General features: G+C 37.3%; 1 protein-coding gene across 4 annotated transcripts in view; it reads left to right on the top strand.

Annotated features, from left to right (window-relative positions):
• MAP3K20 (mitogen-activated protein kinase kinase kinase 20) overlaps positions 1-23,652 on the top strand; it is a 138,387-nt gene that overhangs the window by 42,078 nt on the left and 72,657 nt on the right. For all 4 annotated transcript variants that reach the window (XM_081095637.1, XM_081095638.1, XM_081095640.1 and 1 more), the window contains exons 3-5: positions 13,835-13,922; positions 18,283-18,384; positions 22,439-22,504. In XM_081095637.1, the coding sequence (XP_080951763.1) occupies positions 13,835-13,922; positions 18,283-18,384; positions 22,439-22,504 (256 nt within the window). The remainder of the gene's footprint in view (positions 1-13,834; positions 13,923-18,282; positions 18,385-22,438; positions 22,505-23,652) is intronic.

Genomic DNA, 23,652 nt, shown 5'->3' with positions numbered 1-23,652 from the left:
GAAGTGTGTTTTCTTTTGTCTCTCCCCCCCCCCCTTTCTTTCAGTGAATAAGTATCTTGTTACGACTATATTTTATATTCTATAGAGCAGCGGTCACCAACCAGTGGGCCACAGACCACTGGTGGTCCGTGAGGTCTGAAGGTTGGTGACTGCTGCTATAGAGGCCTGCTGCACGGATTCGTGCACCGGTTATTTTATACATAGTGCACCGGTTATTTTATACATAGTCACCTCAATATAATAAGAGAAAGGAGCTTTGAAAGGTGATAAAGAATTGATACTGTGGCAGGTGATTTGCTTCATGGATAGGTTTGCACATAATTATAAAAGGTCTGTTATCTTAGAAATCTCATACAATACTCAAACTGCAATTTTCATAGCTATTTTAATCCAACAATTCCAACCCCCCATTAATAAAAATCAGTAACTTGAAGTTCAGAACAGCTATGTGGGGTAGCAATAAACTCCAGTGCACAGCCCAGGTCTCGGGTTCGCCAGTCTCAGGCTCTTGTCAAGAGCACACTATTAAGTTCCTACTGTGTATGTTATTTTTAAATGATATTCACTGCCTACCCTATGCTTGTTACAAGAGAGGTTAAATATCTCAAATGATAGGCATCTGATAACGTTTAACATTAACAATAAAAGGTCCTTTTGCTTTTCTTCTTCATAGCATTTCTAGCAACTAGTGAATAAAGTATCACATAATTCACTATTCAGCTTCTTGATCTAGATCAACATCATATCTGAATCATCACTGAGAATTACTTATCTCTTGTCCAGATTCCATAGCCTCTTGGAAAAACGGCTGCTTTAATCCTTACCATTCAGAAATCTGCTTTATAAATAAGTAGGCTGACATAAATCCTGTTCAGGTTTTAACCCGGTATCCTTTGCATTATCCTCAAATTACAATAAATAATATTCAGATAATGTATTTACCACTTATAAAATACTGTTACTTATCTTCTTTACAAATGAAACAAGTTCAGTATGATTCCCAAAATATAATCCTCGAGAACTAGAGCTTCATCATAGGTTTTCTGTCTCTGGATCCAGTGCTCCTTACCTTTAATAAGCTCAGCTCTGGAAAAGACCTTAAGGCAGTGGTTCTCAACATTCTGGCCCTTTAAATACAGTTCCTCATGTTGTGACCCAACCATAAAATTATTTTCGTTGCTACTTCATAACTGTAATGTTGCTACTGTTATGAATAGTAATGTAAATATCTGATATGCAGGATGGTCTTAGGCAACCCCTGTGAAAGGGTCGTTCAGCCGCCAAAGGGGTTGTGACCCACAGATTGAGAACCACTGTGCCTAAGGGACCACATTTGTGCTGCCTGAATCTTCTCTGCAGCATCCCTGCCACAAACGGGCAGTTAACTTTTGTTTGAATTCTGATGATTGATGTTTGTTGAAGCACAAGCATTTTTAATTTTGATATCATTCAATTTATCTGTTTTTCTTCTCTTCCCTATACTTTTGGTGTCATATCTAAGGCGGCTTTGCTATCCCAAGGTCAATAAGATTTACTCCTATATTTCCTTCTCAGACTTTTATAGTTTCAGCTCATTTATGTCCGACCCATTTTCAGTTAATTTTTGTGTATGGTGTGAGGAAGGGGTCAAACGTGAGTGTGTGTTGTTTTTTTGTATGCGAATAATAACTATTTTTATCTTAATAGCCAGAATTGTGTCATATGGCCACAATTTAGTGCAAGAGGGGTAGAAGATGAAAGTTTGGTTGGGGTCATTGCTACCCTAAACAACTGCCAGAACACATACAGTTTTTGCTTTTGACTCAAAACAGTGTATCAACAAACTTCATGAAGAATCATCCTAACTGCTCAGAACTATGAATTTGATCAAGAAGCATTCTATAACTGGCTTCAAAAAAAGATTTCTGGATTTTTATTTGTTAGTATGGTTTTTCTAAAGATAATGCTAAAAGTTGAAAAGGCTTGCATTTATTACAATTAAAGAATTTATTTCACTCTTTCTTATGCCCCCACTAAGCTATTTGCTCCTCATCACACACACACATTGTACTTTTTATCAGCTAATGTTACACTATATTTAATGGGTTTGAAAAACATACCCTTAAGTGGACATGTTGGCTTCTCTATGAAAAAACAACTCAGTATTCTCCCAGTTCTTGGGTCATAAAACCTCGTGAACACTTAGTAAATTCTTATGCTATTATCAGCAGGATGTTTAGTGACTTTCAGAACAGGTTCAGCTCCAGAGCTTTTCCTCCATTTTATTCTTCTAAAGCAGCGGTTCTCAACCTGTGGGTCGCGACCCCTTTGGGGTCGAACGACCCTTTCACAGGGGTCGCCTAAGACCATCGGAAAACACATATATAATTACATATTGTTTTTGTGATTAATCACTATGCTTTAATTATGTTCAATTTGTAACAGTGAAAATACATCCTGCATATCAGATATTTACATTAAGATTCTTAACAGTAGCAAAATTACAGTTATGAAGTAGCAACGAAAATAATTTTATGGTTGGGGGTCACCACAACATGAGCAACTGTATTAAAGGGTTGCGGCATTAAGAAGGTTCAGAACCTCTGTTCTAAAGCAACTTGGAATGTATGCACTATTTCCTGATCTCTGTAGGATGAGTTGTGAGAGTATATGGATCCTGGTTGAGCTTTCTCCCTGGCAAGTTAACAAGCTCAGTGAACTGAGGGATAAAGAAAAGCATCACTTTGCTGCTCCCATCACCATAAGCTGTGTGCAGATCACTTAACAGGAAATGTATAGATACTGGTTACTTTCTGATGTCTATGGAATATTCCCTCTTGTATGTCATGGTGTCTTTGCCTGTGTAGCTCTGAGACACATTGTTTGATGATGAAGTGAAACGTTGGTGGTTTCTGAGGTTCCACTAATGCCTTTGTCTTCTTGTCTTTCTTGCTCTCCTAGATTGAGCTGCTTTGCTAACTCAGTTGGTTAAAGCAAGGTGCTTTTCCAAGATTTGGTCAAGGGCTATAACTCTATAAAGCTGACTACAGAGAAAATAAAGTCCGTAGTCATAAAGGAATTCTGAACCCCAAGCAATAGTTGAAGACATAAGATTGGTCAGAATGTAGGAAAGGTATAAGTACTTACAATGATAATGTGAATAACCAACATTTTGAGTTTAATGCATTCCGGGCACTTTTGGGGTGCTTTACATGCATGGACTCCTTTAATGCATAACAATAGTAAATTATATTCTAATACTCCTATTTATTTTATAAAAGTGTTTTCACATTTACTTGATTCTTATCAAAATCCTGAGGCCAAAGGAGACTCGGGAGACATGACAACTAAATATGATGTGGTATTTGGAGTGGATGTTAGAACACAAAGAGGACATTGTGGAGGAACTAGTGAAAGGTGCAAACAGTCTGGCATTAGTGAATAGTGATGCACTATAGTAGCATAATAAGGTATTAACTGGGTGAGGGCTATAAGGACTCTGTTATCTTTTACTTTGAATCTAAACGTAATCTAAAACACAGCTTTTCTCTGAGTCTAACAATTATTCCAAAATAAACATTTTATTTTTTAAGCTTATTTAATAGTTTTTATTGCTCCCAATTCTACCAGTTTTTTAAAAAAATATATTTTTATTTATTTCAGAGAGGAAGGGAGAGGGAGAGAGAGAGAGAGAGAGAGAGAGAGAGAGAGAGAGAGAGAGAGAGAGAAACATTAGTTATGAGAGAGAATCATTGATCGGCTGCCTCCTGCATGCCCCCCACTGGGGGTCAAGCCTGCAACCCGGGCATGTGCCCTTGACCGGCATTGAACCCGGGACCCTCCAATCCGTAGGCCGACACTCTATCCATTGAGCCAAACCAGCTAGGGCCCACCAGTTTTTAAGTTCTTGGCAGGCTAAGAACTTGCTGCATGGTGTAGAGGAGAGGTAGGGAAAACCCACAACCCAAACCCTAGTCTTTGCACTCCTAGTTCAGTGCCTATGTTCAGTGCCGCTCACTAAGCATGCATTTCTCTCTGCATCATCCTCCAGTAGCCTTTTGAGATTTGGGAGATAATATCCTCCATTTTACAGATAGTAGATCATTGTGTTCCAAGTTCACTACTCAAAAATATTTTTCCCCTGACTTTGGATCTGTAGTCCTTTTGTATTTGAGTCAGCTCATACCTGGGGGCTCATTTGATGTAACCAGTACAACAATACAGCAGAGACTTCATTATGATAAATGATAGCCAAGGCCAAAGAGAGTTGTTTTGAAAAACAACGATAGTGTCGTGTGGTCTTCTGTGACCTCTGACGCAAAAATATAAGAATGGGTAGAAAATAGAAACACAAGAACTGCCCCCATCGAATTCAGATTCCCCATCCAGTGCAGTAATGGTGAGGCTAATGATGGTAAGCCAGCTTCCTTACCCTGTAAGTGGAAAGCGAAGTGAGGTTCACCTTTTTTCAGCTTGGCTTAGGTTTTTAAAATACTACAACACCTTATGAGGTTTATGGAGAAGTTTGAAGAATCGTGCTTAACAACTTGTGGTCATCTTGGTATATTTTGGTCTTTGAATTTAGGGATTTCCCCCCCGGCCGTGTACCCCCTGAGTATGCAGGATGGCGCGATGCTGCATTCACTAGCCTCACTCTGGTCTGTGGTCAGTGTCCTGTCCAGACTTGTGTTTTGGCCTCTTCTCGTCTTTATACGTTTCACTGTGCTCTTGCTATCAGCCTGTGAATATGTTTTCCAGCCATTCATAGTTCTAGCTGATGTTCTGTATATCTAAATCCAGTTCTTTGTATTTTTTAAAAAACATTTTCTTGAACATTTATTTTCTAGGTACAACTACTAGCAGCTAACATTTATTGAGGAAAACCCTGTGCCTAGCATGTACTTTTCATGTAAAACTAGTCTTGACAGCTGTTTTAAGTAGATACTGGTTTTCTTATTTTATAGATGAAATAGAGGGAGCAAGCTCAGGGACATTGATACTTGCAAGGGCCATATGGCTCATGTATGACAGAGCTGAAACAGCCCCAGGGTTTTATGACTCCAAAGTAAGTAGGCTACAGTGTAGCTTGCCAACAATCACCCTACCCATGGTCGGCAAACTGTGGCTCGCGAGCCACATGCGGTTCTTTGGTCCCTTGAGTATGGTTCTTCCAAAGCCTTAGGAGTACCCTACTTAAGTTAATAACAGTGTACCTACCTATATAGTTTAAGTTTAAAAAATTTGGCTCTCAAAAAAAATTTCAATCGTTGTACTGTTGATATTTGGCTCTGTTGACTAATGAGTTTGCCGACCACTGCCCTATGCCAGTGGAGCTGATTCCTGACTGCACATTATATTCACTTGGAAGCTTCTAATACGCACCCGTGCCTGGGCCCCACTCCATACCAATTAAATCAGATTTAAGTCAGAATGTTAGAGTTGAAGAGACTTTTTAGATCATCCATTCTTTCCCTTTTACCTCCACATTTTGACATTTATTAGTACGTAGCTGAGGCCCCAAATCACATAGCCATCCAGTGTCAGAATCAAGACTAGGTCTCTTGATTTTGATTCTAGAGTTCTTTCCATACTGAGATCAAATAAATATTAGAATATTTACTGTGTATAAAGTCCTAGGCATATGTACAGTCATAGGTGAGTTTATCTGTATGCAATATGTAGAAATGTGTGTGCATGTACATCTGTGTACATGTATATACATGTATGCCTATGTGATTTTAAAAATAGATACTCATTTGTGAGGCAATATTCCGTCATGGTTGAAATCATAGGATTGCAGGCCAGACTTCCTGGTTTGAATCTTCACTTCACTACTTCTTAGCTGTCTGATCATGGGCAAGTTACTTCACCATTCTGTTCTTTAGTTTCTAAGAGATAAATTGGGGATGATAATAGTGCTGACTTCATAGATTAAATGAGTGAATATGTGTAGTGATGAAACAGTGTTGATACACAGGAAGCTCTCATAAGTATTAGCTAATGTATAAGTAAGGTTATACTCAGCTCACAAGTACTGAAACTCGAATGATAATAGTGATATTTATATGATCTGGTTCATCTGTATCAAATCCCTTTCTCCCAGCCTTAAAGAAATTTGTATGCCTTTCGGCAGGCCCTTAATAGGTCTACACAGTCATGCTTCATAGCCCACAATTTATCCATCTCCTCGAAAGCACGCTGATGTTCTAATTTACTTTCTTCATCTCTGAGCTCACTATTAGATCTCATTATTTAGTGAGAACCTTATTTCTGCGCTCACTGTTACCTTTCAGCATTCAGCAGTGACTTCCTATGTGCGTTGTTAATAAATGTGTGGGGTGCCAGAAGTGTTACTGTGATGCAGGTTGGTAGGTGGCATCAGTCATGCCAAGTATGTGTATGTGTGTGTGTGTCCATATATATATACATATACATATGTATATGTATATATATATGGACACACACACACACACACACACACACACTCTAGAGTCCCAGTGCACGAAATTCGTGCATGGGTAGGGTCACTAGGCCTGGCAGGTGATCAGGGCCAATCAGGTTCCCCACCTCCTCCTTCCCTCACTGCCTGCGCACCGCCACCGCTCAGTTCCTGCCACCTCCTTCCCTCGCTCCCTCAGTGCCCACCCCTGCCACTGGTCACCCACAATGTTCTGCGCCGCCCCCTGGTGGGCGATCATAGCAAGCGATCGAACTCCCAGTGTCCTGGTCAAACTCCTGAGGGGACACTTTGCATATTAGCCTTTTATATATATAGATATATTTTACGTGCAAAATGGTTCTTGTCTCTTGAGGGTCCTAGGCAGTTGATAAATTAGTATTATAGAGAAATCTTGAATTATTTTCTCTGGGACTTTTAGTAATGATGAGAGTCTGCTGTGTGAGAAGAGTTCCACCTAGAGAACTCAAAATAGAAACCAAGGCCTGTCTCTGATCTCTCCAGGGTTCTAAGCATTGTTGCATGAAATAAAAGAAATCTGCTACACAAACACTAATCCAGTCACCAGGCATGAAGGATGTCCAGTATTGTTAAGTACCATTTAGCAAATGCCTTCAAAGGAGCTTTTTAAAAATTTCTTTCTGTTTATAAGTATTAAAGTATTAAGAAGAGTTACAGTCAAATTAAGGACACCCACTGACCCTTCAAGCAAAGAGAAAAATCAGAATTTGGGGTAAGACAGTATGTGGAAATGAGATAAAAATCTGAGCTGAAATGGATATAGCAAGCAAGATCGAATCAGGAACACAGGAAATTACATAGGTCAACTCTAGTAATTTGAGACAATAGAATAAGCTGTCTTGAAAAGTAGTTTGCCACTATAGGAGACCTACGACTCCCAAGGATGTAGTGAAGACGCCGCCTAGGAAAAGCTGCTGGCTGCCCAAATGGGTCCCTGGTATGGTAGCTTCTGCTTTCTGTGTTCGTAAATTTTATCTTAAGAGTTCAGAGTTGAGCGAGCTCAGGATACTAAATCATACTAGCATATTTCACTTGAGATGGAAGAATAAAATCAATTTGCTAATTATTAAATTTTCGATTTGTAGGTGAGGTATATGGAAAACAAATGTAGAGATTGCTTCATGAGTGTAGATTCAGAACAAAAGGTGTTAGTGATGGGATTTTAATATGTTCTTATACTATATTCTGCTGATAATCTGATTAATCTACCCTTCACCAGGAGGACCCACTGGGGAGTTTATGATGCCTTACAACACCCATCCCACCTCTTTTCCCTGCCAGTCCTTATTATCTCTTTAACTTTTACTCTACCAGCGTTTCTCAACCTGTGGGTCGCGACCATTGGAAAACACATAGAGCATATCAGATATTTACATTACAATTCCTAACAGTAGCAAAATTACAGTTATGAAGTAGCAACAAAAATAATTTTATGGTTGGAGGTCACCACAACATGAGGAACAGTATTAAAGCGTTGCAGCATTAGGAAGGTTGAGAACCACTGCTTCTAGGCCATTATGGCTGACCATCCCTAACTACCACTAAACATACATATGCATGCGCACAAATACACACACACACACTCAGAGCTTTATTAAATATGCTCATACTTTTGATCAAGTCATCTCCCTCCATATTACGTTTACTGTGTATTTGTTAGGATTTGCTACTTCTTTTTAAATCAGTAGTCTGGCAGGTGTCACACACATGCCTTTGTCATTAGTTATTGATTTAGTATGCTGGCAGAACCCAGAAATAGTAAAATCATTAATTCAGTTTAAGAATCCAGGTATTCAAGATACCCTGTAATTGGAGTTTATAAGACGTTAAAGGGCTTTGCAGACTATTTGAAAATTAAATTTGCCTGAATTCTTCTAAATGAATTTGCAGATTTCCATAATCAATGTGGCAAACATTTCTCTTTTGGGATGTAAATAATCAAACTCTGTTGCACTGTAGAGTAATATTATAAAGCACTTAGCTAATCAGATTGTGAGAGTCGCTCTAAATTCCTAACCATGTAATTTTTGCATAGAGAGAGGGTGCTTCATGCTGTGCAATTACCTGGTTTTATTAGCTATAAATTTGGTTGCTACAAGCTGGCCTGATGGCCTAGTGCCTGTGGAGCGTGAGATCATGGTGCTTAACTCGATCCTGTGCAGTTGAGTGCTCGGAAGGCATGGCAACCTGACCATACAGCGGGGCCAGCGGCTGAGGCCCTACGAGGGAGCTGATGAGGAATTGTTTCTGATGCTCCTGTAACTAACTAAAGAGAGCTTGGAATTTTCTAGGCATATTGTAATTTTAGGATGTCCTATAAACTAGCCTTCCATTTTGTATTCAAATGTGGTTTGTAAAGAACAGTGGGGTGGTTTAGTGATTATAAGCAGGGCTTAGAAATAAATCACCTATGTGTGTTAAAAACCTGGCTTTGCCATTTACTATGCTCTTGGACAGGTTTTTAAATTTCTCTGTGCCTAAATAGTGGTAGGCCCAAGTTCAGGGTTGGCTGCGAGGATTTAAAGGTTTAATCTTCATAAAGTTCTTTGCCTACCTCATTGTAGGCACTCAGTAAATGTTAGGTGTTATTATAGAGGAGTCTGTAAATTAGAATCTCTTGGAGCAAGAGCACCTTTTAATAAATAAAAAGTGTAGATGAAAGGACTCATATTTTTATTGGGCTTTTCCTTTAAAGAGAGAGGGGAGAAATATATAAAAAGAGTCAGAGGTAGGAAACCTAGATTCATATTTTATTACTGACATTGACTAAGCTGGAAAGTGAGCTTGAACAAATCCAATCAAAAGCCTAGTTTTTTAAAATCTAAATATGATAAAATAACTTCTTTGTGAGAGTCAACTAAGATAAGTGCTTTGGAATGTTAAAGTGCTATGTTGAGGTAAAAACATAGGTAAACATGGAAGGTCGGGTATAATAAATACACAAAGCTAATTAAAATGAAGGTGGAATCCACTGTTAGGAGAGATCTGGATTTGCCCATAAGCTTGACTACACTGCAAATGATAAACTGACTATAAAGGAAGGGTAAGGTGTCAGAGAAAGGAATTAGCATGAGTTGAGCACCTGGCATTTGCTGTGCACTGGGCTAGGATTACTGTCCCCACTTTACAAATGAGGAGACTGAGGCCCACAGAGGTTAAATAACTTCCTCAAAGTCACCTCGCTTGTGTGAATGACAGAGCCAAGGCTCACGCTCAAGCCTGTTTGACTCTAGAGAATGTCCTAATACATCATGATTAATTATCTCAGTTCAGCTTATCAAATATTTATTGAGTACCCACTCTGTGAAAAGAACTGTTAGTAATACTTTTTTTATTTTACAGAAATGCATAGAAACTTAAAGCATAAAGGAATCTGGAAAATAATTTGTCCAACCAAGTCATTTACTAGGAAAACAAGGTCCAGGGTGACCAGGTGGCTTTTAGGGCCATCTATTTTGGAAATAGAATTTAAATTTCCACTCATGTAGTCAGTATTTAATTAAATTATATTGCTATTCAGTTTTTTAGAAGCTTAATCCTTCATTAGTTCATACTTCGGGACTGATTTATAGGCTCCCTTTAGGGAGGTTTTCCATGTAATTTTAGCACCAAGTTATTTCTTTGACCAAATTACCTAGGTTGTTAAGTGGAAATCTGGGGTTTGGTCTATGCTTCTGTCATCCAAACTAAATACAAGTTGTTTACAATATATTTGACTTTTTCCTATCATCACAGTGACATTCTGTTGTGGGCACGAAGACTGTAAAATCTCTTAGTCTTTTGATGATTTGGAAATAGCTCTCCAATCCCCGTTCTTAAATCTTTGCTATTTGTTTCATTCCGTTTGAGCCACCCTCCCATCCTGCCAGGTTAGCCTGCCCTGAATTGGGTGTGTACTTAACGAGGCAGCAGCCTGGCTGCTGGAGGGGAGCCCCGGCTGCTCTCCGAGTGGCCACATGCGGCGAGGCTGCTGCAGCCCCCCAGGAGCGCACTGAGCAGTGGGCTTCCCAGCAGTGGGATGTTCGTAATAAATCCCACAGGGCTCTGCTCAGCCGTTCCCCGGAGTGCACAGAATGACTGGCTTATTTTTTTCTTAGTATTTCTAGCCATTTTCCTTCCAGAGAAAAGTTTTCATGACATGAAACATCATTAGGAATATAGGCCGTTTCAAATTATGGAACCTGAATTCGATTCATTTGTCCTTTATCTCCCTGAATACCTACAGGGCAGCTTTTGAAAGAGAACCTACAGAACTGTGAGGTTTGCTGCTTGTCATGTGACTGAGTTAGTGAATGGGTCTCATTAAGCCTAACGTGACTCAAAGAGCATGACCTGTGCATGACACTCTGGTGATTAAATACAGGATTGAAAGTCAAGCCTACTTTTTAAGTTGTTCCTGTACGCTGCATTTTTAGGAGGAGAGGGCCTGGTTTTCCATCTTGCCATACGTTTAAGAATCCAGTTTTTCTGTTAGGAAAATGCCTCTACCATGATACGCTTGGGGTGAAAACGCAATTAATTGAACAGCATTGTGTTGTATTTGATCCTGGTTTGTGTGACCTGGTGCATATAAATCTTTTAATTCCTCATATTGAGCATTCTGCCTCAGTTATCTTTAAAATCAGTGCCTGAAACAGAAAGGAGGGGAAGTCCTACCCACGTCTTGGCCTGTAAGAGCTAGATGTTTTGGTCTTATAGACTTGAAACACTGTTTTAGGAGTCCTTAAATCAAGAAGTTCCCTTGTCCCTGATATCCTGCTGCTAAGTGCAATGGCTCGGGGCTGTGTGGTGACGAAGACAAGAGGCATGCTGTCCTGAGGAGAACAGTGGCATTGTCTTTTCGAAGCCGTTCTGTTCATGAGAGGCCTAGTTCGGTAGCTGTGGACTTTTATGCCAGCCTAGTCCTATGAAGAGGACTGTCTTGGTCCATTTGGACTGTTCAAACAGAAGACTAAAGACAGGGAGGCATGTAGACAACAAACATTACTCCTCACAGTTCTGGAGGCTGGGAAGTCTGCGATCAAGGCATTAGCAGATTGGGTGTCTGCTCAGAACCTGCTTCCTGGCTCACAGATGGCTGTCTTTTTGCTGTCTCCTCGTGTGGTGGAAGAGGTGAGAGAACAATCCTCGGCCTTTTATATAAGGGCACTGATCCCATTCACGGGGGCTCCACACTCATGGCGCCCACCTCCCAAAGACCTGGTCACATTGGGGGTTAGGTTTCAACATATCAATTTTAGAGGAACACGTTCAGTGTGTAGCAGGGAACCTGCTTGAAATGTAGCCCCACTCCTGAGAATTGGGGCTCCCTTCTCAGTGTGTGGGAGAGGAGCACCGGCCACTGTGGGTAGGGAAACAGTGGACTTGACAAAAGGCTGGCTTACTTGCAGAGGTGGTTTTGGAAATAAATGATCAAATGTATTGGGTAGAAAACTGGAAATGGATGGGTTAAGCCTAAGCAATCTCTGCATTCTGAATCTGAAAAAGTACAATGCCAAGGCAAGGGCATGCTTGGAGAATAACCAAAACAAGACAAGCCTGTCAAGAAACTGCTCATTTAATTGCCGTGAACTGCAGACCCTGCAACAGGCAAAGTCTTCATTCTGAAAGTTTAAATCAGCAGCGAGCTGGTAAATACAAATTTCAAATGTAGCTTCTGTGGTTATATAATTGATCGACTGTCATTCTTTTTTTAAAAAATATATTTTTATTGATTTCAGAGAGGAAGGAAGTGGGAGAGAGAGAGAGAAACATCCATGATGAGAGAGAATCATGAATCGGCTGCCTCCTGCACACCCCCTACTGGGAATCGAGCTCGCAACCCAAGCATGTGCCCTGACTGGGAATTGAACCCAGGACATCTTGGTCCATGGGACGACGCTAAATCCACTGAACCACCACAGCCAGACTAAACTAGTTTTTATATGCCTAGGGGAGTCCTGTGAATATAAGGCAAGAGTTTTGATTCTTCCTAATTCTCTCCTAGGAAAATCAGAATTTCCGTGCAAATAAATATTTTTATATTTATATGTTCTAGTCATACATAGTACTTGTAATGATCATGTGTTACTTGTTCTGATTTAAAAATTATATAGGCTTATCATAAAGAATTTGGGAATATACAAACCTTTAATATCACGTAGGATCTTTCTGCTTACCTAGTGATATCCACAATTAGTATTTTGTTTAATTTCTTCCCGATCTCCCTTCTATATGTATAATTTTTATTTTTGTAAAATGTGGGATCATCTCAGAGCTTCTTGAATTTGGGGGAAATAGACTGACCCTGGATCATATTGATATTTTAGAGATCCTCTTTGGAGAGAGCTTTTGACCTTGAATGCAGTGCAGTAAGGAGACTGCTTCCTCTTAATGATTGGATGAGCCGCTTTGCTGTCTTTTGCCATCATATTCTCATGGAATCCTGGAACCTTGGAATCAGTGAGGACATCAGAGCTCAGGGTCCATGGAGTAGTGTTTTTTAAATACCACACACACCAGATATAAATTTACTATCTCTTTTTTTTTTCCACTTCAGAAATTAAGTTTAATAAATACAATTTTTTTTTACCATGTCACTCCACAGAACAGTTTTCTAGTATTTAATACATTTTAAAGTATAAAATATGGCTTCCCTATCAAGTCAGAGCTGTAAGTGAATAATCCACCTTTCTAGCCTTTATAGTACCTTTTGCATACAGTAGGAGAGAAATAACATTTTTAAAATATTTTAATGATTTTAGCAAGAAAGGGAGAGTCACACACATCGATTTGTTGTTCCATTTATTTTTATGCATTCATTGGTTGATTCATTGGTTGATTCAAACCTGCAGCCTTGGCGCATGAAGACAACTCTCTAATCAACTGAGCTACCCGGCCAGGGTCAGAAATAACATTTTTAGTGAATGATTAGATAAATAATATAAATAGATATTACTTGAATCTGTTCCATTAATAGTTAAAAACCTCTACCTAAATTTTATCATGACTATTCATCCAACTGGTAGAAGTTCCGTCTTGCTGCAGCCTCTGAGAAGAGACATTATGCAGAAGAAATATATTTGACTATTAGGAAGAGGACTTTCACTTCAAATAAATATGGTACCGCCGTCTTTAGTCATCTTCCTTCACCATCAGTTGAACTGGCTTGCTAGTCGGCTCCTCTCTTGTTGCCACTTCAACCCCATTTCAGTTTTAAATTTTCAGAAAGGTTCAATAGAAATTCTTAACCTTTCAAGAATGCTGCTAACACAAGAGTTTTATCAGCATCATATACTTATACTTACTTATCTTGTAAATGTATGTAAAAAAATAAGTAGAGAACCTATTTCATTAGACTTTTATAAATGTGAAATTTTATTTTTTATTTTTATACAGGCAGAAATACTCAGTGTCCTCAGTCACAGAAACATCATCCAGTTTTATGGAGTAGTTCTTGAACCTCCCAACTATGGAATCGTCACAGGTAGGAACTCATTATTTGATTTTCTTTCCCCAGTTATCTAGCTTTAGATTCCTTAATATGCTAAAATGTTTAATATTAGGTTTAGTCATGAATTGTGTGCTACTATCAGATGTCACCTTTGTTGCTATAAAGCATTAATAAAACTGATTATATCAATATAATTAAGAATGGTGTTTCCACTTCTACCCATGTTTAATTGTGCTAATTATATCTGCGTAAATGCTATTTAAATGCACTTGCAGCTGCAATACCAATATTTAAAGGTGCCGTTTAACTAAAATTTCATTTAATTAGTTGAAATGAGCGATGTTTTTTGTAACTGTGACCTTTTACAAATTAAGATTTCTTGAGCTATTCATGTTATAATTTTTTGCAAGACGTTTTAATCCCATTAGAGTATTCTTTCTTCAAGGTCTCTGACATGAGAACAGTATTTTTCAGGTTTGGTCATCTGGGTTGGTAATGACCTTGATCTAACTTACTACATAATTTGGAACAGCAGTTTATAACTGATGGAACTGTCCTTTCCAAAAAGGAGCACACAGAAAATTTTGCCATAAAAAAACACACATATTTTTTAGATACTTTACCAGTGGTTCTCAACCTGTGGGTCGCGACCCCTTTGGGGGTCGAACGACCCTTTCACAGGGGTCGCCTAAGACCATCGGAAAACACATAATTACATATTGTTTTTGTGATTAGTCACTATTCTTTAATTATGTTCAATTTGTAACAATGAAAATACATCCTGCATATCAGATATTTAGGATTCAAAGCAGTAGCAAAATTACAATTATGAAGTAGCAACAAAAATAATTTTATAGTTGGGGTCACCACAACATGAGGAACTGTATTAAAGGGTTGCGGCATTAGGAAGGTTGAGAACCACTGCTTTATACTCATGCTTGTACAATCCAATCAGCAGCTTTAGGTATATAATAAGTATAATGTTCAATTTTACAGTAAATAACTTTGATCAGGCCATTTATCATGGCAGTCCTGTGCCTTAAAAGATTAGCCCTATCTTCTACTCTAGTGGTAAGAACTTAACAACTAAACACACTCAATGAAATGGATTGGATTCGATATTTTCTTATCAATTATTTCATCTAATACTACTTACAATAACCCTATGAGATGGGTAAATTAATTTTCGTTTTACAAATAAGAGCCTAAAATTTTAACTTTAGTAACTTTGCCAAGGTCACCGTTAGTGGTAGAATCAGAGTGGTAGCAATTTCTCAGGTTGATCTCATACAGAAGTTCCTCTTCTTGTGTGCAAGCTGTGATTACACTGGTTCTTAAACTCAAAGGGGATGGCTGCTGTTATTTCCATCTTCTGATAGCAGGCATTTTAACATGCTTTTACTCTGATAAGTGGTATTTTTACCTTAAGTAGTGGGTATTTTATCTCCAATTAGCTATCTTTAGATCTGTGCCTAAAATCAGGTATGTGGCAGTTTTTATCTTGAGCTTATATTTTTTCTATTAACTTGAATACCCAATAAAGGGTTATATTGTTAGTGTCTTAGCCATGCTTAACCTTGTAGACCAGACTTCTAATTTAAAATTAAACCCTGTGTCTGACCCAGTTCCCATATTGCTCTTTGTTTCCTAGTCTATTGTATTTACTTTTTTACAGGTTGTGTTTACCTTATAAATCTGAACCCAGTTTTCTGATCCTCGTATGTAGCTTAAATTATTCTTATCTAGTCGATGATAGTGTGATGCTCCAAAGAGGTTAGAAACTCTGCTTTTGTCTTGTGCCCTTCATGCTTAATGCTTTTGAGGATGAGATTTTTAACTTTAACTCACTCAGTGGACTATTCAGGAAGTTTCCTAGTTTCATTTGAGATGAGGATGAAGAGTAGAAAAAAAAGACTTGGGTCATGATGTGAATCCTTTTTCCAAGAGTTTACTCTCAGTCCCTAGGAGGATATGGAACAGTCATTTTTAGCTAGCATGTTGAAACTGTCTTATCCAAAAGAGGGAGAAAGAATCCAAGTAATTGGATGAGTATGTTTGATTATATTTAGTCGTTTTTTAAAAAATAGACTAGCCAGTCCTTTATTTCATGAATCCTTCTAATATTCTCTACTCATACCTATTTGTACCCAAAATCTTTGGTTATCAGTGACTAGTTCTTTTTTTAGATCTATACCTGTTTACCTGTAAGGCCAGTAAGTAATATTAAATATGGACAATAATCATTTCTTTAAAACAATACAAGTTTCAAAATTGTGAGATAATTGTAAGTTGTGTATTTATAGCTCTTTTATTGACCTATGAGGTTGATTATCTTAGCCAAATTTTGATGTTAAAATGTGTTAATTTGTCTTTGTTTCTACAGGTGCTAGATTAAATTGTTTGTTTACAAGTATCTACCAAAAAAATATGTGAACTTTTCAACCAACCTTCTGCAGGATTAGGATCTAGCCATACTCTGTGCCTGGGTAGTAGTACTTAACTGAGCCAAGTTTGAGATACTAGATGGGTTGGGAGATGATAGCACTAACCTTGCCTCTTTAAATTAACACATTGGATTCAATAATACCAAAATATCAAAGCATCAATGTTCAGAGAACTAGAAGAGACTTTAAAGAATTAAAGGAAAGTGTGAAAACAATGAATCAACCAATAGGGGAATCTCATCAAATAGAAATTTTTTTTAAGAGGACTCAGTGAAAATTTTGGAGTTTAAACAGACAATAATTGAAATTCAAAATTCACTAGAATTGACTTAGCATAATTGAGATAGGAGGAAAAAATCAGTGAACTTTAAACTAGGTCAATAGAAATTATTTAATCTGAAAAATAAAAATGTTGAAGAAAAACTAACAGAAACTTAAAGACCTATGGGACAACATCAGGTATACCAATCAATGTATAAAGCAAAGCAATAAGAGAAGAATGGTATAAAAATAAAAAATAGAAAACTACTTGATGAAATAATGGCCAAAAAAACTTCCCGAATTGGATAAAATGCATTTTTCTACATACTTGAAGAGCTTAATGAACTCTAAGTAGGATAAAGGCAAAAGAACACACTAGACACATCATAGTCAAACTGTTGATAGAATCCAAGTGAAAATTCTTGAAAGTAGCAAGAAAAAATGTCTCATGTACAAGGGAATGACAATATGATTAATGACTGACTTCTCATCTACAACAATAGAGGCCAAAAGGGAGTAAACATTTAAAGTGCTAAAAGAAAAAAAAAATGTATCCATAAAAATTATGTTTTGAAAATGAAATCAAAATAAAGACATTCTTGGATAAAGAATGAAAGAATCTATTGCTAGCAATCCTGCCTTACAAGAAAAGTTAAACTTACTATATGACCCAGAATTCCATTGCTAGGCATCTATCCAAGAGAAATGAAAATATATTTCCACACAAATACATTTATGAAAATTTTCATAGCAGCATTATTCATAATAGCCAAAAGCTGGGAACAATCCAAATACCTATCAAGTGGTAATGAATAAACCAAATGTAAATCCATACAATGGAATATTATTCAGCAATAAAAAGGAATAAAGTGCTGATATGTGCTACAGTATGAATGAACTTTGTAAACATTATGTGAAGAGAAAGAACACAGAGAAAGATACAAAGACCTTATAGTGTAGATTCCATTATATGAAATATCTAGAAAAGGCACAGAGAAAGCAGAAAGTAGATAATGAGAGTGGTAAATAACTGTAAATGGGCAGAGGGAACAGTTTAGGATGATGGAAAGGTTCTAAAAATTGGATTGTGGTTGTGATTGCTCAACTATATAAATTTACTAAAAATCATCAAATTGTACTTAGAGTGGATTTTATGGTATGTAATTTACACCTCAAAGCCATTTTTAAAGGCATTATCTCACTTTCTTGGCCATTTGTGTTAAATTTTAAGGGCTGTTCTAAATTCTGGCGCAGTAAGGTTGATTTATTTACATTGTCATATAAACTCTGACTTGTGTTTAGTCTTATCTATCTTATAAGGATAACCATTTTAAAAGAAATACCTATTTACATGTCTGCCTTTGCTTCCAGTACATTCTTCCAATACACTTTTGTGTTTCTGAGTTCCATTTAAGTGACTTTTGGTTTTGTCCTTGGCTGAAGATTATTCATTCTGGTAGTGCTTGTCTTGGACAGTTTTCTTTCCAGGATAAGACTAACTTTTAGAAACCACTTTTAGAAAAGTATATTTTTATACTTTTAGAAAACACTTTTAGAAAAGTATATTTTTATATACTTTTGATGTCTTTTGTTAAGTTTTTAATACATCTCCCCAATGAAAATATCAAGGTTTATTTGTGAGATGCCCCTTATTTTTAATTAAATGCTTATCTTTCCATTAAAAATAGAATATGCTTCCCTGGGATCACTGTATGATTACATTAACAGCAACAGAAGTGAAGAGATGGACATGGAACACATTATGACCTGGGCCACCGATGTAGCCAAAGGTAATACTAATCCTTCGTGAATTCTTGCAGAATTGGTGGATGTCCCATCCTGACATGGCGACTTAAGTCGGAAGATTTGTATTTCTATGTCTTTTATAAGTTCTTTTTTTAGACCAAAAGTAGCAAGAATTCTGCAACTTACTGTATAGATATTTTAAGTCATTGCCTTTCCACTCACGCATTCCTTTTCTCCCTTTCCATCTTTTACTTTATTTCTTTCCCTAAAGCCAAATCCCCACAAAATCAGTATCTCCAGAACAGCCCTTTTTACTACATTTTTTACCAATGTAATCGATGAGCTTGCTTGACACATTCAGTGGAAAGATCATAATCCTATTATTGTTCTGCAAGTAGAGACTTACACTCAGTATCCAGAAAACATGACTTATTATAGGATTAGTTCTACTCATTTTGTATACATAGTAATACACTAAAAATAGTAACCACTTGCAAAAAAATTGTGATTTGTGCTGCCGTGTACAAGCAATTCAGATTTTATTTTATATTTAATGTAAACTTGGAGGTCACCCTTGGAAATTATATATTTTTAATGCACAAAATCCCTAAACAAGGTGCCCGGTTCTTCTTCCCTCATAAATTCTTGCATACACTAATGCTTTCTGAAGCAATTTAAATTCCATTTATTTTTATCTTTTTTTTCCATTTTCCCAACTGAACATTTCTGAGTTTTATTTATAACTGTCAAAGTTGCTTTGGAAACAACATAATCTAAATAATGAACACTGATAGTTATATTTGTATTCTAGCAACCTCTAGAAAGCCTGTTACTCGGGCAGTTAACTCCTTTGAGTTTTGTTACTCCAGATTCTATAAGCTGGGAAGTCATACAGTGACTTCCAAAAGTAATAATAGTCTTTCCTTTGGGGAAATACCTTGTCTGTTTTAAGTTTCATCACCACCTGCCAAATTCTTCAAATAAAGAAAGTGGGGGAAAAATTTTAAGTTTCGTGCTAAATGCTGCTGCTAAATGATATTTCATTATATTATAATAACAGTAAGCTTTATGCTTAGGATGGTGTACTTAAGACTTTGGCTGTGTTAATTAACTTAATTGTGTATTCATGCATCAGGCATCTCAGATCAGCCTTAAAATTTCACATTCTTCAAGACATTTTCATGTAACATCACAGTCACTTCTCTGCATGTCAGTAGTACACAGGGACTGCCTGTTTGTAAGCAGGGTTATTTATTACTGGGAACTGCCTGAAGCACTGTGGAAATACACTGACATGAATGTAAGTACATATACAAGCAGTCCTTGACTTAAAGCACTTCACCTTACAGACATTTGCATTTAGGGGTAAGCTCAGCCTATAACACCTATTTTATTACTTAATGGCACTTAGGATGGACAGACAGCCAATAAACCAGCTGACATCAGTCACTCTGGTTCCTGCTGTGCACACTCTATTTAAGCTTGCTTGGTCCCCAGCCTGTAAACCTCGTCCCTCCTGGCCCCTTCCCCTGCATAGTCCCTGACTGAGGGGTGGTCCCTCTGCTCCAGATCACCTGTCATTCCTGGGGTTTCTCAAGACCGCCGGCACTCTACGTCAGGGGACAAAGGGGAGAAGAAAGAGGACTAAGTAGCAAACTGGAACCAAAGGCAAAGAACAGGGATGTAGAGAACGGGAGTGGATCATGGGACAATGTCCAAAACTACAAAGTAATAAGATCACGTTTTCGTGGCCGGTGAATTAATGCAAAAGGCGAGTTCTAATGTGCTTGGCCAACGCTCAGTAGAGTGAGGCAGAGAAGATACTTGTTTGTTTACAGTTACAAGTCATACTTCCTATTTAAGATGGGCTATAAAAGGAAGAAGACGTCAGTGCTATTGGAATGACTTCAAAGCTCTCCGATAAAGCTATATGTAGAAGTTGGAGATTAAATAGGAAGGCTTGATTTTCATTTATTCTGTTACAAATTCAGCTTGTCAAATTTCAGTTTGACCAAGATTAAAGGCACTATAGTAACAAGATGCTGAGAAATCAAAGAATGAATAATTCATTTTAAGGAAGAGTTGGTTCATGCATTTTGACATAGGCACTGCAGCATCACTACAGAGAGAATGCCTCTCAAAACCAAAAAGATTCTCTTCTTTTGGGGTGGAAAGAGGGGTGGAGAGAGGAGTGGAGGAGGGCAAGCCAGCAAGTATATCTGAAACTTTTGCAAGTCAATGAGCATTGTGTAAGAGAACAATTAAAGCAGATAAACCTACATCCAGACTCAAAATGGTCATCATTGATTCCAGATCTCTCCCAAATGACACCAGTCAAATATTTTTTAGGAAACCCTGGATCTTAAAAACCAATGAAGGTATTTTCAGCCTTCTTAATTGTTTACAATAAAAATAAGGCAGAATTACAGATGGCACTGTAAAAACAAATTAAATAGAATTTTATATGATTGTGATTACTACCATGTTTATGAACACTAAATATTCTGCAAGTGTGTGCTGTGTATTATACACAATAATTTATGCTACTTCTTTTCATAATATCTGCCATGAGGAGAAAAGTGCCAATATTTAAAGCTTTTGTACTTGAGTGTTGTTTTTGAAATCCTTACTTGTCACAAGTGTAGAAACTGTCTAGCTGTATTTCTAATAGTAATTAAACCAGTTCTACCTGAAAACAGTAATTCAGGGATTTGATTCTTAAAGCAAGAGAGAGAGAACTATGAAATGCAGTCATAAAAATTACTGAAAGTTACCCAAGTTGTAGCTATTGAATTTTCACAGTTTGTAGTATGCAGAACTTATTAGATTTCCTTTATTCCAATTACATTGTGTTTAGCATCATTTAAATTAGTACTACTTTTTTGTTAAATTGACTCTTTTCAGGAATATCTTTATATGGCAGGAGTTTAAATTCTCTTATATTCTTTGTTCTTTCATAATTCTTCAATATGTAATAATCAGATTAGTAGAAATATGATAGATTATTTTTACAATTAACCTTTATAAAGTTGAACTTCTCTGTGTACTTAAAAAAGAACCAAAACCTATTATGTTTAATGGATAATTTATTTCAAAAAGGAGCCTGTCTGATTTGGAAAGGGGAGGGGCTATTTCTTCTATTACTTAGAAAAGACAGAGTGAGAAATAAAAAGAGGGGAAATTTTCCGTAGAAAATGTTCTTTATCTTTATTCTAATGGGGTAGACAATACATAAGTACAAAAAAAAGAGTCAAATACTACTAAAGGGGTAAGTGTGAAATATGTTTTTCAAAGTATAATTTTTATTCAAAATAATAAAACTATTTAATTTCTGTGGATCCAATTTACTGAAGTAACTTGATTTATATTCTAAACATGTTGAAGAAAAATTTGGAGTCCCTATAAATATAGATTATCTCAAAGATTTATTCTTGTAAGAAGGATAAAATATTTTGTAACTACTATATATTTTTTTCTATCTGAGGATCATAAAATCCTTTAGCAATCACAGCTAAGGAATCTAGCCAGTTCTCTCTCTCTCTCTCTCTCTCTCTCTCTCTCTCTCTCTCTCACACACACACACACACACACACACACACACAGCGCCCCACCTCCCCTCCCAGGGTCTCACTGGAATGAGCACTGGGAAAATAAGCCAAGCTGCAACTAACTGGGTGACTGGAGACATCCAAACGAAAACAGAACACCTCGGTCAGAACTTACCGATTTAGAAGGCAGTGGTAGTGGAATACCTTAGTCATTGGAACAATTCTTCCAGTTGTAACTGTGCTATTTTCGTGCAGACTCCAGAAAATAAGGTGTCCTTATTAGGTATTGTAAGAAGCTAGCTTTACCCACAATCAAATTCCAACTTCCAAGAGATCAAAGCACATATGTCTTCCTTAGCATATGAATTTTCCTTACGTAGACACATCTTGTCTCTATTTTATCAGGCCTCATGTAGACACGTCTTCCCTCTATTTTATTGAATCCTTTGCAAAATGTGAATGTTACTGCTGATGTTTAAAATAGAAAGGTAATATTGATACAGAGTTGAAAACCAGTATTAATGGGCCTTTCTTCCCTCTGCATAAAAAGGAATGCACTATTTACATATGGAAGCTCCTGTCAAGGTGATTCACAGAGATCTCAAATCAAGAAACGGTAAATGTTTTTATTTTACCTATTTTATTTCAAAATACGTGCACTTATGTATAAAAATAAGCATCATACTTTTCATATCTTTTTCAACCTGCTGCTTTGACTAACCACTGATACCATGAAAATCTTTCCACTCTTAATAAATATCAGGCTTCTCCATGTTATTTGAAGAGGCTGCATAGTGTCTCACTGTATGAATAGTGCACTGTACGAGTAGATATGTGGGTTGTTTACATTGTTTTCTATGACAAAAAATGTTGAGCTTAATACTTTTCATCAAAATTTTTCAACACATCCTTAATTATTTTTTTAGAATCGTTTTCTGAAAGAGCTATTGCTGAATCTAAGCTGAAAGTCGTGTATTTCTAGTCTCCTATTTTTAGACGGTTCTCTGTACTAGTGGTTTTGAGTTTTGTCCTTGTTGCTTCTGAATTATTTGGTGTAAATCTTTTATGGCAGTCATGTTACCTGGAGTAGTGCCCAAAAGTGATCAGCACAGTTAGGAGTTTAGAAATTAAAGCCTTACTCTTTCTTTCTTCTCTCCTTCAGAACTTTCTAAAGTTTACGTATGGTCCTGTAATATGGAGAGAGAGCGTTTTAAAATGACTTGCAGGGTCAGACGTAAGTTACCTTCAAGTAGGAGTGGAACAGAATGCTTCTTCCATCACGTCACTTGAAAGTTAATGGAAAAAGACAGTGGGATTATGTGGCTAGCCAGCACTAGCTGAAGTAGACATCAGAGTTTGCTACTTATAAAAAGCACCTTGCTATCAGTTCAATTACATGCTTTAATTGAATCATTTACATGCTTTCTACGTGATTATTCTAAGTAAGGAGGAAGAGAACTATTTATTTTTAGGAAAATTTTAAATCACTGCAGTTAAAATGGGTGTATACTAATAGTGCCATCCTTAGAATGGGTAGTTATGGTAAGTGGAGGGAGAAGAGAAGGGAATTGACCAGCTACCCTTGCTCCTATTCCAGGACTGTGAGGTTCTGGGGGTGGAGAAAGGGATGTTGTTGGCAACGGCCACTCATCAGGCTGTCCCACCGGTTGGCCCTGCCAGTCGACTGTGGCTCATTGTTTTGCCCTTCTTCTAGGTTATCACTTATCCTTTGGCTCTTCTTAGACCTAAACTTCAGGCGTTAAA

Source organism: Myotis nattereri (assembly GCF_964212035.1).
Source record: "Myotis nattereri genome assembly, chromosome: 7".
Lineage (NCBI taxonomy): Eukaryota > Metazoa > Chordata > Mammalia > Chiroptera > Vespertilionidae > Myotis > Myotis nattereri.
Note: the sequence above shows the minus strand (reverse complement) of the source record. Positions and strands in the feature narration are given on the sequence as shown.